Below are 14124 nucleotides of genomic sequence, written 5' to 3' on the forward strand. Positions count from 1 at the left end.
CTTTAGAGAGGTAGGGAGGCGATTCTTGCAACCTTTATTATACAATTTGAGACAAATTCCTACCTATAAAAGGTAGACTAGAATGTTATATAGCCTACAGTCCGTCTAGAATCTAGATTAACTGTATGTAGAACTATAACTTTAACTGCCGGGAACGATACCTACTCGTAACGTGCGGAGTCAGTCAGTCACTTTTCAGTGACCGAATACCAAACCTACGTGATAAATCTTCTTCTTTGTATTTTGTGATGGTAACTTATACAGGGTGCGAAAAACGAAGACAGCTGATAGTACTGATAATTACTGATATATCACAAAAAACGTGAAAAAATATATTTAAAAAAAATCCTATATTTTATAAAATGTCCACGATATATTGCAAATAAAACATCTGACTGACGCTAGAGGTCAACGAACGTTGCGTAAGTAGGCCACTCGGAGTCAATGCCGCGTCGTAGGTGGGGCATTGAGCCGAGTTTTGCAAGCTATACATTGCGGGTTTGAAAAATACTAAATCACTAAAACTACAAAATGAGGCAAATGGTTAAATACCAATAAATAACCATTTGTCTCATTTTGTTATTTTAGTGATTTAATATTTAGTGAGGTAGTGAAACAATAACGCAAAATTTTGCCCCGATTGCCATCTCGACCTGTCGCTTATTATAGGTAATAAGTACCTACATTATTCTGAGCATGTTTTCAAACGTAAAATCACATTTTCTTTTCATTAACTATACGGACGAAACCGAAAATATCGAGAAAATAATATGTTTTTGTTGATTACTGTTGGGTATTACTCTGATATTACTCAGGTAATAACTGATAGGTAGTGTATTAAGAATTAAGATACGAACGAGAGCGGCTTCAGCTCGAGGGAAATTAAGCGGAATGATTTTTTTGATTTGTCATGAAGCTTCATAAATTGGATTTTTTTGATTGATACAACCTTTATTTTTGGTCTGAAACATGCTCACTTAAGAAATCTTTAGTAAAATACAAAGATTTATTTCATTACTTTTTCTGAAAAGTCTAGGCCGCCTGAGAGCAAATTTGTTGCACGCTTTTTATAAATATTTATATAATAAGGCATCCTAGAGCGAGTGGTGTGAAAAACGTTTTATTGCACTTATCGATCGAATAAAAATTTTGGAATTTTTTTGGTAGTTTATTATCAATTTAGGATCAAATTAAGACACTAATAAAGTGTATTTGTTTCAGCTGCAGCTAGAAGCAGGCTCCGGCGAGGGCCCCGGGCCCCCGGTTAACAACAACACAGAGGGCGCAGTTGCGAGTCCCCCTCGCGATGATAACCACAACGCGCAGCTCACCTCCCCACGCGTCACAGCGCTGACACCCTCGGGTAAGTCTATATTATAGGCAAGCCCAAGTGAAGGCCCCAGTAACAACAATACAGAGAGCGCAGTCGCAAGTCCCCCTCGCGATGATAACCACAACGCGCAGCTCACCTCCCCACGCGTCACAGCGCTGACACCCTCGGGTAAGTCTATATTATAGGCAAGCCCAAGTGAAGGCCCCAGTAACAACAATACAGAGAGCGCAGTCGCAAGTCCCCCTCGCGATGATAACCACAACAGGCACCTCACCTCCCCACGCGTCACAGCGCTGACACCCTCGGGTAAGTCTATATTATAGGCAAGCCCAAGTGAAGGCCCCAGTAACAACAATACAGAGAGCGCAGTCGCAAGTCCCCCTCGCGATGATAACCACAACAGGCACCTCACCTCCCCACGCGTCACAGCGCTGACACCCTCGGGTAAGTCTATATTATAGGCAAGCCCAAGTGAAGGCCCCAGTAACAACAATACAGAGAGCGCAGTCGCAAGTCCCCCTCGCGATGATAACCACAACAGGCACCTCACCTCCCCACCCGTCACAGCGCTGACACCCTCGGGTAAGTCTATATTATAGGCAAGCCCAAGTGAAGGCCCCAGTAACAACAATACAGAGAGCGCAGTCGCAAGTCCCCCTCGCGATGATAACCACAACAGGCACCTCACCTCCCCACGCGTCACAGCGCTGACACCCTCGGGTAAGTCTATATTATAGGCAAGCCCAAGTGAAGGCCCCAGTAACAACAATACAGAGAGCGCAGTCGCAAGTCCCCCTCGCGATGATAACCACAACAGGCACCTCACCTCCCCACGCGTCACAGCGCTGATACCCTCGGGTAAGTCTATATAACAAAGGCAAGCCCAAGTGAAGGCCCCTGTTAACAACAATACAGAGAGTGCAGTCGCGAGTCCCCCTCGCGATGATAACCACAACGTGCAACTCCCCTCCCCACGCGTCACAGCGCTGACACCCTCGGGTAAGTCTATATAACAAAGGAAAGCCCAAGTGAAGCCCCCAGTTAACAACAATACAGAGAGCGCAGTCGCAAGTCCCCCTCGCGATGATAACCACAACAGGCACCTCACCTCCCCACGCGTCACAGCGCTGACACCCTCGGGTAAGTCTATATTATAGGCAAGCCCAAGTGAATTCCTTCAGTAACAACAATACAGAGAGCGCAGTCGCAAGTCCCCCTCGCGATGATAACCACAACAGGCACCTCACCTACCCACGCGTCACAGCGCTGACACCCTCGGGTAAGTCTATATTATAGGCAAGCCCAAGTAAAGGCCCCCAGTTGACAACAACACAGAGAGCGCAGTCACGAGTCCCCCTCGCGATAATAACCACAACGCGCAGCTCACCTCCCCACGCGTCACAGCGCTGACGTCATCAGGCCTATATGGTAGAAGCCGCCTCTGGCGAGGACACCGATCTCCCGGTGAACAACAGCAACCCTGGTAGACGACAACCACAACGCGCAACTCACCTATTTCGCGTCATAGCTCTAACACCTTCAGGTAAAATATAGAGGCCCCCTATCGGGCCCCGTTCAACAACAACACGGAGAATGCAGTTACTAGTCCCCCTTAAAAGAAGTGTATGATGTTTTCAGGGTTATGTATGTAAGTTTTTTAATCCACCATAACTTCTACTAAGTTTTTGCAAGCGTCGCGTCGCGGTTTTAAATTTCGGTCCAAGACAATCCTAATTCCTAACGCTGTCAAGAAAGCGTCTATTGACCTAGAATAATGAAATTTGGCAGGCTTATAGCACAAGTAAAGGAAAAAATCCGAAAACCGTGAATTGGTTACATCACAAGAAAAAAGTTCATGAACAAAGAATTTGTATTTTCAAAGTAACATAACTATACCCTGGGGTCTCATATGAAAGGGCTGTACATTCTTAAACAGATTTTTTATTTATTTTTATGCATAATAGTTTTTGATTTATTATGCAAAATGTCGAAAAAAATACCCGATTATGGAACCCTCTGTCCACAAGTCTGACTCGCACCTGGCCGGTTTTTTCTTTAAATAAATTGACATTTAGGTAAAGTACTCTGTCGCGACTTGGCCACACCAACCCAATTATATTTCCCAATAATTTTCCAATTTTCGCTTTCGATGATCACAATTTAATTAGTTTACTTTTGCGCTATGTCAACAAAATGGGTCTCTATTGGAAAAGTACCTAGTTCCCAGACTGTCTTTGTTTTGTGCCTATAAGCCTTACGTTTGTCTTCACAACTTCGCCAACCCGTACAGTTTGAAAGACAATAATTATTACAGAGTTTCTAATATTAATAATTAACTATGAGGTTCTCCGTTAGTACATAACAATTCAATGTGCGTAAGTAAGTTCTGGATCATGGTTATATACAAAAATGGGATTTTTGAACTGGAAAAATTAGTTTAGCTTTTATTTTCCTACATTTCAGGACTACTACAAATGAAAAGAAAAAATGTGCCTATTCACAACTTCTTTTACAGCTGAATGAATAGATCGCACTTAGCGGCAGTCTTTTGTAAGGATTCGCAAATCGCAGGTCAGGGGCGGGCCGGACCGTCGTCAGACGGGGCACTTTATCACTTGCCCAAAGGGTACCTATTTGTAAAAGTTGCTACCCTTAATCGAATGGTTTCTCGAAGTTTCCGAGAGTTCATTTCATTACTTTGAGAACGAAACTGTGAAAGAGGTCACTAGATAAACCTAGCAATAGCACAGGTAATAATATTATGTAGCAAAGGTATGAGCGTAAAATATTAAGTAAGTAGATGTTGCCCGAGATTTCATCTGTGTGGATTTAAAATTCCGTGGGAACTCTTTGATTTTCGGGTACAATAATTAAGTACCTACCTAAAGTATATCCTTACCCGAGATGTAAGCTAACTCTGTACCAAATGTGAATCTTTCCTGTTTTAATTTTTCACTTTAGAAACGTGTGAAACATAAATAATTTTTGAATTGGAAAAAGGAAAAACAGACAAGGTTGGTATTAAATTTATTAAACAACTCTACTATACTCGTATTTTCACTAATATGCGGCATATCTAGCTATACCAAGTCCGTTCACATTACGTTCTGTTTGCTCTGAATAGGTACATTTGCACTACATTCAACGCTATGAGTGCGAATGCTTCAATTTCGTGCACCAGTTTTTATCATAAGGCTGGACGCATGGCTTCAAGAAAATTCGACTCGTTTTTGGGAGTTTCGAAGTCGAGGGAATTATCATAATTTTTAGCGTTCCGCACCTCAAAAGGAAAAAACCGGCCAAGTGCGAGTCGGCCTCGCGCACCGAGGGTTCCGTATTACAGTCGTATTTTTTCGTAATTTTGCACGATAAATCAAGAACTATTATGAATAGAATAGAATATGTTTTATTCAAGTAAACTTTTTACAAGTGCTTATGAATCGTCAGGTAGTTTTAATTTACCACTGGTTCGGAATGCCGTTCCTATGCATGAAAATAAATAAAAATCTGTTTTAGAATGTACAAGTAAATTCCTTTCATATGATACCCCAATTGGTATAGTTATCTTATGAAAATACTAATTCATGAACGCGCTTTAATTTTTTTTTGTGAAGTAACCACAAATTCACAGTTTTCGGATTTATTCCTTTACTTGTGCTATAAGACCTACCTATCTACTAAATTTCATGATTCTAGGTCAACGGGAAGTAAGTACCTTGTAGGTTTTCGTGACAGACACGACAGACAGACGGGCAGGTTGAAATGGCAATCGGGGCGGGAACGCCCCGCACACCCGCATGTCCCCCGCGCTAACCCGTTGCGGGAGAGCATGGGTGACGTACGGGTGTGCGAGGCGTCCCCCCGCCTCATACGACGATTGCCATCTCAACCTGTCGCGGACTATAGGTACTATTAAGTATTTTGTGCTAGAGGTTAGACTCCGAGGTCTGTGTGCCCAGCCTAAGCTTTTTCCACGTTATAGTCATTCTGAAAACAACTTTTTAAAACCTTAAAATTTACTAAATTTTTAATGAAGGTTTAAAAAATTCCCTTTTAGTTCTCGTGTAGATATTATTTATGTAATAGACAGGTTACCCTAATCGCCCCAAAAACGAAAACAAGCTTGGAATTTGCAAGTAGGTATCTATAGGTAGAATTCGATTTTTTAAAATTCAGATACATGTTGGCCCTTGACTGCAATCTCACCTGGTGGTAAGTGATGATGCAGTCTAAGATAGAAGCGGGCTCAACGCTAAATTGCTTGGCGGCACGGCTTTTCCGGTAGTGTGGTAAACTGGTAATAGCCGCGGCCGAAGCTTCCCACCAGCAGACCAGACATTTACATTTAGTAGTGAGATTTTTTGATAAGTTAAACTAACTTTAAACTAACTTTGATTTTTTGATAAGGTAAACTACTTACTAAAGGTACCTTTTAGACAAATGACCGGGTAACTGCAAAGATAATACCTACCTGAAAATACAAGGGTAGGTATCAGTGGCGAAGGGTGAAAATCTGAAAAAGGGAAGCCGGAAACGTACTTACCTAAAAGAATATCAGCTGTTCCCCATCGATTTTAGTTTTCAAAACTTAATTTAGAAAAATTACTATCGTCACGTAACAAGAAATCTGTTAAACAAAAATCTACGGTGTAGGACTGTAGGTGTATGTTACTTACCTACATTAGCTGTTATGCTTTTAACTTAAATTAGTAATAACAAAAAAAAAATAGCATTTGTGACGATCGAACCTTTGTATTTACGAACGTATTACCGAATTTATGTGAATAATACCTACTTACGCTATATATTATACCAATTCTTAAAGGGAAGCCGATAGGAATCGTGTGATATTGACTCTTCGCCGCTGGTAGGTACCTACCTACTCGATATCTACACTTATAATATTATAAAGAGGAAAACTTTGTTTGTTTGTTTGTTTGTTTGTACTGAATAGGCTCAAAAACTACTGGACCGATTTTAAAAATTCTTTCACCATTCGAAAGCTACATTATCCACGAGTAACATAGGCTATATTTTATTTTGGAAAAAAATAGGGTTCCGTAAGATATTTGGGTTTTTCGGACACAAGGTGTAAAAAATCAACCAGAAAAGTTACTTATTTTGCGTACGCTGCCTAAACTATAAAAGATAGAACCATAAAATGTTCTAATTAATTGTAGATCTTATAAATATCTACAAAAAAGTCCGCGACACACTATACCCATCTATGTCGAGTGAGGCACAGCAACCATTTTTTTATTTAAAAATCTTGAATTTCTTTTGGACTACATTTAAACGCGTTTATTTTACTCATGCTATTAATCCTTATCAAAATAAATGATTTCATCACTAAGAACAGTTTATGGAGATAATATTTGGTCTTTGAATGATTAAAATTGGACGTTTGGTTTTGAAGTTATGGCGAAATTAAAATATTACGATTTCTGCTGCACGGCCCGTTGTATATTATTATATTATATAAAGAGGTAATGTCGTTAAGTTTGTTTGTAGGGGGTAATCTTTAGAACTACTGAACCGATTTTAAAAATTCTTTCACCAGTAGAAAGCTACATTATTCCTGAGTGACATAGGCTATACGGGATCTTTAAAAACCTAAATCTACGCGGGCGAAGCCGCGGGGATCAGCTAGTATTATATAAAGAGGTAATGTCGTTAAGTTTGTTTGTAGGGGGTAATCTTTAGAACTACTGAACCGATTTTAAAAATTCTTTCACCAGTAGAAAGCTACATTATTCCTGAGTGACATAGGCTATACGGGATCTTTAAAAACCTAAATCTACGCGGGCGAAGCCGCGGGGATCAGCTAGTAATTTATAAAGTTTGCACGTCACACCATACCAGCGATGCGCCAGATCCCCGGATTTGGGTCAACATCGGCTTAATTGACGCGAGATAAACGACACGTTTGTAACTTTAATAATATAAGGTACATTCTTATAATATACCTAAGTACTTCATATAAGGGCTGCGGTAGATCTGTAATCTATACTAATCTTCTATAATATAAAAATGAATCACTAAATGTGTTGCTCATCGCAAATCTCGAGAACCGCTGAACCGATTTCGCTAATTCTTTTTTTATAATATTCCTTGAAGTACGAGGATGGTTTTTACGGAGAGAAAAATTTAATTCAACCTCATCCTCAATTTTCTAAACTCCTCCCGAGCGAAGCCGGGGCGTGTCAGCTGGTATATAATAATACTTAATTGCAGTGCGTTTTAAAATCCGTAAATTTGAATTTAAATGTATCAAAATTCGATGCAGAATTCCGCAATGCGCGCGCTTCCATATAAGTACTTAGTTCTATACTTTGTTCACAGATTTTCCAGGAAAAAACGTACGGACCGTGATGCGCGCTTTTTTTTTTTTTTTATTCAGATACAAGTTATTTTATTTATTTTATTTTTATTATTCATGTTCCAAAAATTGTAGTTACAAAGTAATAATAAATTAAGTTACATTGGAAATGCTTATCTCTAAACAAGTTAGCCCTTGACTGCAATCTCACGTGATGGTAAGTGACGATGCAGTCTAAGGTGGGAGCGGGCTAACCTGGAAGGAGTATGGCAGTTTTTATTAAACCCATGACACCTTTGGTTTCTACACGGCATCGTACCGGAACGCTAAATTGCTTGGCGGCACGGCTTTGCCGGTAGGGTGGTAACTAGCCACGGCCGAGGCCTCCCACCAGACCAGATCAGAAATTTAGCAATTATAAAATTCCAAATCCCTGCCAGGAATCGAACCCGGGACCTCTCACTAATAAGACCACAGCGCTTACCACTGCGCCAGGGAGGTCGTCAAACCGCTTTAATTCAATCGCTTATTCAGTGATCGAAATTATGAATTTTGCGCTCAATTTTAGCACAGTTTAGTCCGCTTAGCTTGAAAACAGATTTGTATTTAGTAGGCTAGTACTTCGGTGCTAGTTCTAGTCCCAGTAACAAAAGCCTGAATCATTAACTAGTCAGAGTCATATCTTCTTCTTTCTTTCTTTCTTCATTCTGGGCTGGTTTCCGCACTTAAACGTTTCCGTCTGTTGTGCGTGCATCACCCCTCCCCGCCGAAGTCTTCACTCCAGCCATCCAAGCTCACTCCAGAAGCCAAGTAGACCGCCCAGGTTGCCGAGGGCTTCTTGGAGTGAGGTCGGGGAACCTAAATGGCGTTCGCGTTGCTCTGCCACGCCCGTGCACTCCAGGAGCACGTGCGTCGGTGTTTCATCGACCTCCATGCAGACCCTGCACAGAGGACTGTCGGTGACACCTATAACGAAAAGGTGTTTGTTTAGTGGGCTATGCCCTGTTATGAGTCCCACCACCTTCCTAAGTTTACCTCTGTCCAGGCGGAGTAGTTTGTTAGTTTGACGTTTGTCTATGTTAGGCAAAGCCTCTTTGGCTTGCCTGCAGTCTGTTGTGTTAGCCCATAGTTTAGAATGTTCTTTTAGTGTTAGTTCATGCAACCAGGTTTTATACTCACTGAAGGGTATGGGTACGATTGGTTCTGGCCCTGTCACCTTCAGTGTCGTAGCCTTTCGTGCTAGTGCGTCTGCTGCCTCGTTTCCCTGGTCTCCATCATGTCCTTTGACCCACCTTAGGGTGATGTCGTTTGACATGGCGAGAGTTTGCAGAGCCTTGTGGCAGTCTTGTATAAGTTGGGAGGTCGTCGAGAATCTAGCCAAGGCTTTAAGAGCAGCTTGGCTATCTGAGTTAATGTTAATCTTAAAGTTTGTTACCTGTCGATTGGTCATGGATATAGCCGCGGTCATAATGCCCACACACTCTGCTTGGAAGACAGAGTTTTCCTTACCGAGTGCGTGACTTATCCTCATGTTCAGTTCTTGGCAATAGGCTCCTGCACCTGTGCCAGTCTTGGTTTTGGATCCGTCGGTGTACACTTCTATTGCGTCTCGTGTTGACCTCGGATTCATATTCTTTCCTGTGTTTATCTTGTAGTTTTTGTCTAGTATGTGTTGTTTTTTGGTTCTGTCGCATTTCCACTCCAGACGTGGCTCTTTGTTTATGCTTTGCAAAAGAATTTTAGTATGCATTGTGTTGTGTTCTTTCCAATGACCCGAGGTTTTCAGTCTCAAGGCTGCGAGTGTTGCTTCTTCTTTAATGTGTAGGTATAGGGGCGGAATCCCCAGTATAATTTCGAGTGCTGCTGTTGGTGTAGTACTCATGCAGCCGGTAATGGCGAGGCATGCTTGCCGTTGGAATTTCTGTAGTTCTTGCTGGGCGGTTGTAAGGAGAGTTCTTGGCCACCATACAAGTGCAGCATAGGTTAGTGAACATCTTACAACCGCTAGGTATAACCATTTCATTATCTTTGGTTTTAGTCCCCATTTTTTCCCCAGCATGCGTTTGCATTGATTTAGTATTGTAAGTGATTTTTTAATTTTATCTTCTGTATGCCTTTTCCAGCTGAGCTTACTGTCCAGCGTCACACCGAGGTACTTTACTTCAGTGGACAGTTCAAGGCTTGTGTTGAACAAGGTTGGTGGTTTTGTTAGCTCAATTTTTCTTTTGTTGGTAAACAGAATCATCTCTGTTTTCTTTGGATTTACTGTAAGTTCATTTCCATCGCACCATCTTTCGATTAAGCGCAAGGCTCGTTGCATAACTTCATATAGTGTGTTTTCTAATTTACCACTGATTAGGATGGTGAGGTCATCCGCGTAACCAATGGTATAGAACCCACTTTTGTTTAGTTTAGTTATCAGGTCGTCAACTACCAGGTTCCACAGGATTGGTGATAAAACACCTCCTTGAGGGCAGCCTCTCGCTACTATACCTTTTGTGACTCCGTTGATGTCTAGTTGTATAATTCTCTGTTCTAGCATTACTCTTATCCAGCTGCGTATAGTTTTTGGCGCCTTGTATCGTGCCAAGGCTTTGTCAATGCTATCAAAAGTTGTTTTGTCAAAGGCTCCCTCAATATCTATGAAAATGCCTAATGTCGATAGTTTGTTTTCTAAGTCATGCTCGATTTTGGACACAACAGAGTGCAATGCGGTTTCTGTTGATTTACCCGTACTGTAAGCATGTTGGTTGGGATGTAGTGGTATATGCTTTAAAGTTCTGTCCCTGAGAGACCGGTCGACCAGTCTTTCAAGCGTCTTTAATAGAAATGATGTAAGGCTGATTGGTCTGAAGGACTTTGGCAATGTGTAGTCACTCCTACCAGGTTTTGGTAGGAAGACCACCTTCACTTCTCTCCAGGCCATTGGGATGTATTTGTATGCTATGCAGGCCCTGTATATTATTTCATATCATCAAGAGTCATATCATCAAGAGATGAGATTGACTTCACGACCCACGGGAGTGCTTTATCTCATTGTAGGTCAAGGACAGGGTCGCGCCAGGGAGGCTAATTACCAGTTATTTTGTTAATTAGTAGTTAGCAAAATTATTAACGTTGAAATTTCAATGAGGCGTCCCATCTTAGGCCACATCATCACTTTCCATCAGGTGTGATCGTGGTCAAGCGTGCTCCTATAACGAATAAAAAAAAAAACAAAGGTTTTTTGCCCATGACAGAACGGAGACGGTTTATGCGTTTGGCGTTACAGGAACCCGGGACCTCCCACTAACAAGACCACAGTGCTTACCACTGCGCCAGGGAGGTCGTGAAACCTATATAATAATTTAAATCTAGAAGTAGCTGTGATAACCTAGTGGTTAGGGCATCGGCCTTCTAATCGGAGGTCGGGGGTTCGATTCCGGGCACGCACCTCTAACTTTTCGGAATTATGTGTGTTTTAATTAATTAAAATATATTATCACGGTGAAGGAAAACATCGTGAGGAAACCTGCATGCCTGAGAGTTCACTAATAATGTTCTCAAAGGTGTGTGAAGTCTACCAATCCGCACATGGCCAGCGTGGTAGATTATGGCCAAACCTTCTCACTCTGAGAGGAGACCCGTGTTCTGTAGTGAGCCGGTGATATGTTAATCATGGTGATGATGATCTAGAAGAATAAAATGTAAGCAGTAAGTACAGTAGAATATCCTCGGATATTTGGGGGACGCCTGGGTAAATAAAATAGTAAAGTTGTGCTTCTGTAGTTTTGCTCTTTGGGGTTGATTATGCGGGTGAAACCTACAAAAACTTCACCAAGCAGTTAACCTCCATCCCGAGATCGATAATGTCCGGTCCTTTCGGGTCCACTCACAGTTCAGGACAGGGAACAGGGAACATAGATAGTATGTTGGTACATTTGACGCAGGTAAGGACGCCCTAAGGTAGCCGCCTATTTTGCTATGACTTCACGTCACCATAGCTGTAATATTTGACATATCTGATATTGTGGATTCAGGATCAAACCGAGAGTCCCCACTCTAATTAACTCTAGTCATCGATGTATAACTCAAGTCCAGTCAAGTTCTAAGAAAAATACTTTCAACGAAAAATAAGTCGCCTGACGCCGCGAGTCGCGACGCCTGTTAACTCTACATAGTATAAAACAAACAACTTGTCCCTTCCTGCCGAGTGCCGACTGTCCCTCTGTACGCTTACCTAGATCTTTTAAACTATGCCCAGTGCCACAGAATATATTATAATAAGTAGTACTAACGACTACGCAATTCAATAGATAGAGTGGTTTAAGAGGAAGATAGTTCACGCGTAATATTTTGTGTTAATTTGTTGAAATATGATGATAAATAATTATGCTGTCTTATTTTTCTCTACAGTATAAAATAAAGTCACTTCCCGCCATTGACTTATATTATATTAATTTGCTGTCTATATGTACGCTTAGATCTTTTAAACTACGCAACGGATTTTAATGCGGTTTTCACCAATAGATAGAGTGATTCAAGAGGAAGGTTTACATAACTATAGTTCGATATTGTTTTGAATATGACGATAATTGTTCAAAATGTTTCGTGCAAAGCCGATTTGGATCGCTAGTTTCATATAAACTTTTTATACAGTTCTTGCAAATTACAAAGGCTAGTAAACTTTACTTGTGGTAACGTCGTTTACATGGTCATTGCGTAAGTGTGCGTGCATGTCGGACCAATCAGTCGCGAGCAAGCGCTCGCAAACGCACACATTTAGTGTACCTTACGTATACCGATACGACTTGAACACAAGCATGAGTCAGTGGCCTTCGTAAAATGCAAGAACTATACTAAATTAACAATGGATCTTGAAACGAAGCTCGGGATGAGTCGCCCGGTGAGAAGGGCCCAATCTCGGGCGGGTCAAGGGCGGGCCGCCTCATGGCAACCCGCCTGATCTCTTTGTAGACGAACTGCAGGCACTGCGGAAACCTGAACAAAAATATATTTAGAGATTGGAGGCGATTTTTATATTCGATCGTAGAAACGTAAAGTTACGCGTCACAACTCACGAAGCCATAATCTAAATATATAAAAGGAAAAGGTGACTGACTGACTGACTGACTGACTGACTGACTGACTGACTGATCTATCGACGCACAGCTCAAACTACTCGACCGATCGGGCTGAAATTTGGCATGCAGATAGCTATTATGACGTAGGCATCCGCTAAGAAAGGATTTTTGAAAATTCAACTCCTAAGGGGGTGAAATAGGGTTTTGAAATTTTGTAGTCCACGCGGACGAAGTCGCGAGCATAAGCTAGTAATATAATATCAGTCCCTGCAGGTATACCTACCTCCAATTTTCTGGGAATATTTTTTTTACATTTCTTCTTAAGCTCAGAAGATAAACTCTTAATAATAAGAAGAATCCCAAAAGAGAAAAATGAGATTTTTATGTGGTTGTAACGCTCGCAATAAGTAAGTCGTACTGTGGAATCGCTATAAAGTCTGAACATCTTTCTTTCCAGAAATCCTGAAGGTGTACAGCGAGAGACTGACGGAGTGGGAGCGGACGGAGGTGCGCAAGTACTCCGAAGTTTGGTTCCTGGGCTTGGAGGCGAACAAGGTGCAAGCGCGGTCCAACCTGCCCAATAACTGCGGGTTTGATGATGAAAACGGCAGTTATAACAAAGTAAGAATTCTTCTTCTTCTTCTTTGGGACTATACAGGTCCTTGATATCCCTCAATCACTGCGACCGTCTCCGATCTATTGTGTTTGCCTCCAGTGGCGGATTTGCCCTAAGGCCCAGTAGGCCCGGGCCTAGGGCGGCTAGATATTAGAGGCGGCCAATCATGACAAAAAGCACTTTTTTTAGTTACAAAAAAAATTGCGCCTGCTGTGCTCGCGCTCCTATTTATCATTGGATTGTATTTTACTGACAAATCAAAAGGTAAATTTTTAATCCCCCCCCCCATCAATTCATGGCTACGACCATGATTAATGGGTGTTGAGAAAGGGGCGGCTGGTACTTACGACATCCTGGGGCTTAGGGCGGCCAAGACTGCAAATCCGCCACTGTTTGCCTCTACTTCACACTTCCTTGTCAAATCCTGTGGCCGCCAGATACAGAAGCACCTTTTTGACTGGAATTGAAGTAACATCTTCAGGATAATGTCTCCCTAAGTGGACGCTATACGTTTATGCATCAGAACAGGGATTCAATGTTACTTCTTCTTCTTCTTCTCGAGTCGACGTCACCTCAAATAAAATAAAATAAATAAAATAAAATAAAAAGAGCCTTTATTGCAGAAGTTTTTTTTTTTTACAGGTTTTTCTTAAAGCTAGGTAAATAATGAATTAGATACTTAAAATTATTACATTATTATTATTGCATTATCATGAAGTTTATGTTTTATAATTTATGTTCTGCGTGTCCATCGACATAGGCCTCCTCAAAATTTTTCCAAATGGTTCTATTT

The 14124-nt window shown here is 41.4% G+C and overlaps 1 protein-coding gene across 2 annotated transcripts in view; it reads left to right on the plus strand.

The window, feature by feature from the left end:
• Dyrk2 (Dual-specificity tyrosine phosphorylation-regulated kinase 2) overlaps positions 1-14124 on the plus strand; it is a 59952-nt gene that overhangs the window by 11570 nt on the left and 34258 nt on the right. For both annotated transcript variants that reach the window (XM_069500808.1, XM_069500800.1), the window contains exons 2-3: positions 1222-1363; positions 13173-13336. In XM_069500808.1, coding sequence (XP_069356909.1) covers positions 1222-1363; positions 13173-13336 — 306 coding nt within the window. The remainder of the gene's footprint in view (positions 1-1221; positions 1364-13172; positions 13337-14124) is intronic.

The sequence above is a fragment of the Maniola hyperantus genome, chromosome 1, assembly GCF_902806685.2.
Source record: "Maniola hyperantus chromosome 1, iAphHyp1.2, whole genome shotgun sequence".
Taxonomy (NCBI): domain Eukaryota; kingdom Metazoa; phylum Arthropoda; class Insecta; order Lepidoptera; family Nymphalidae; genus Maniola; species Maniola hyperantus.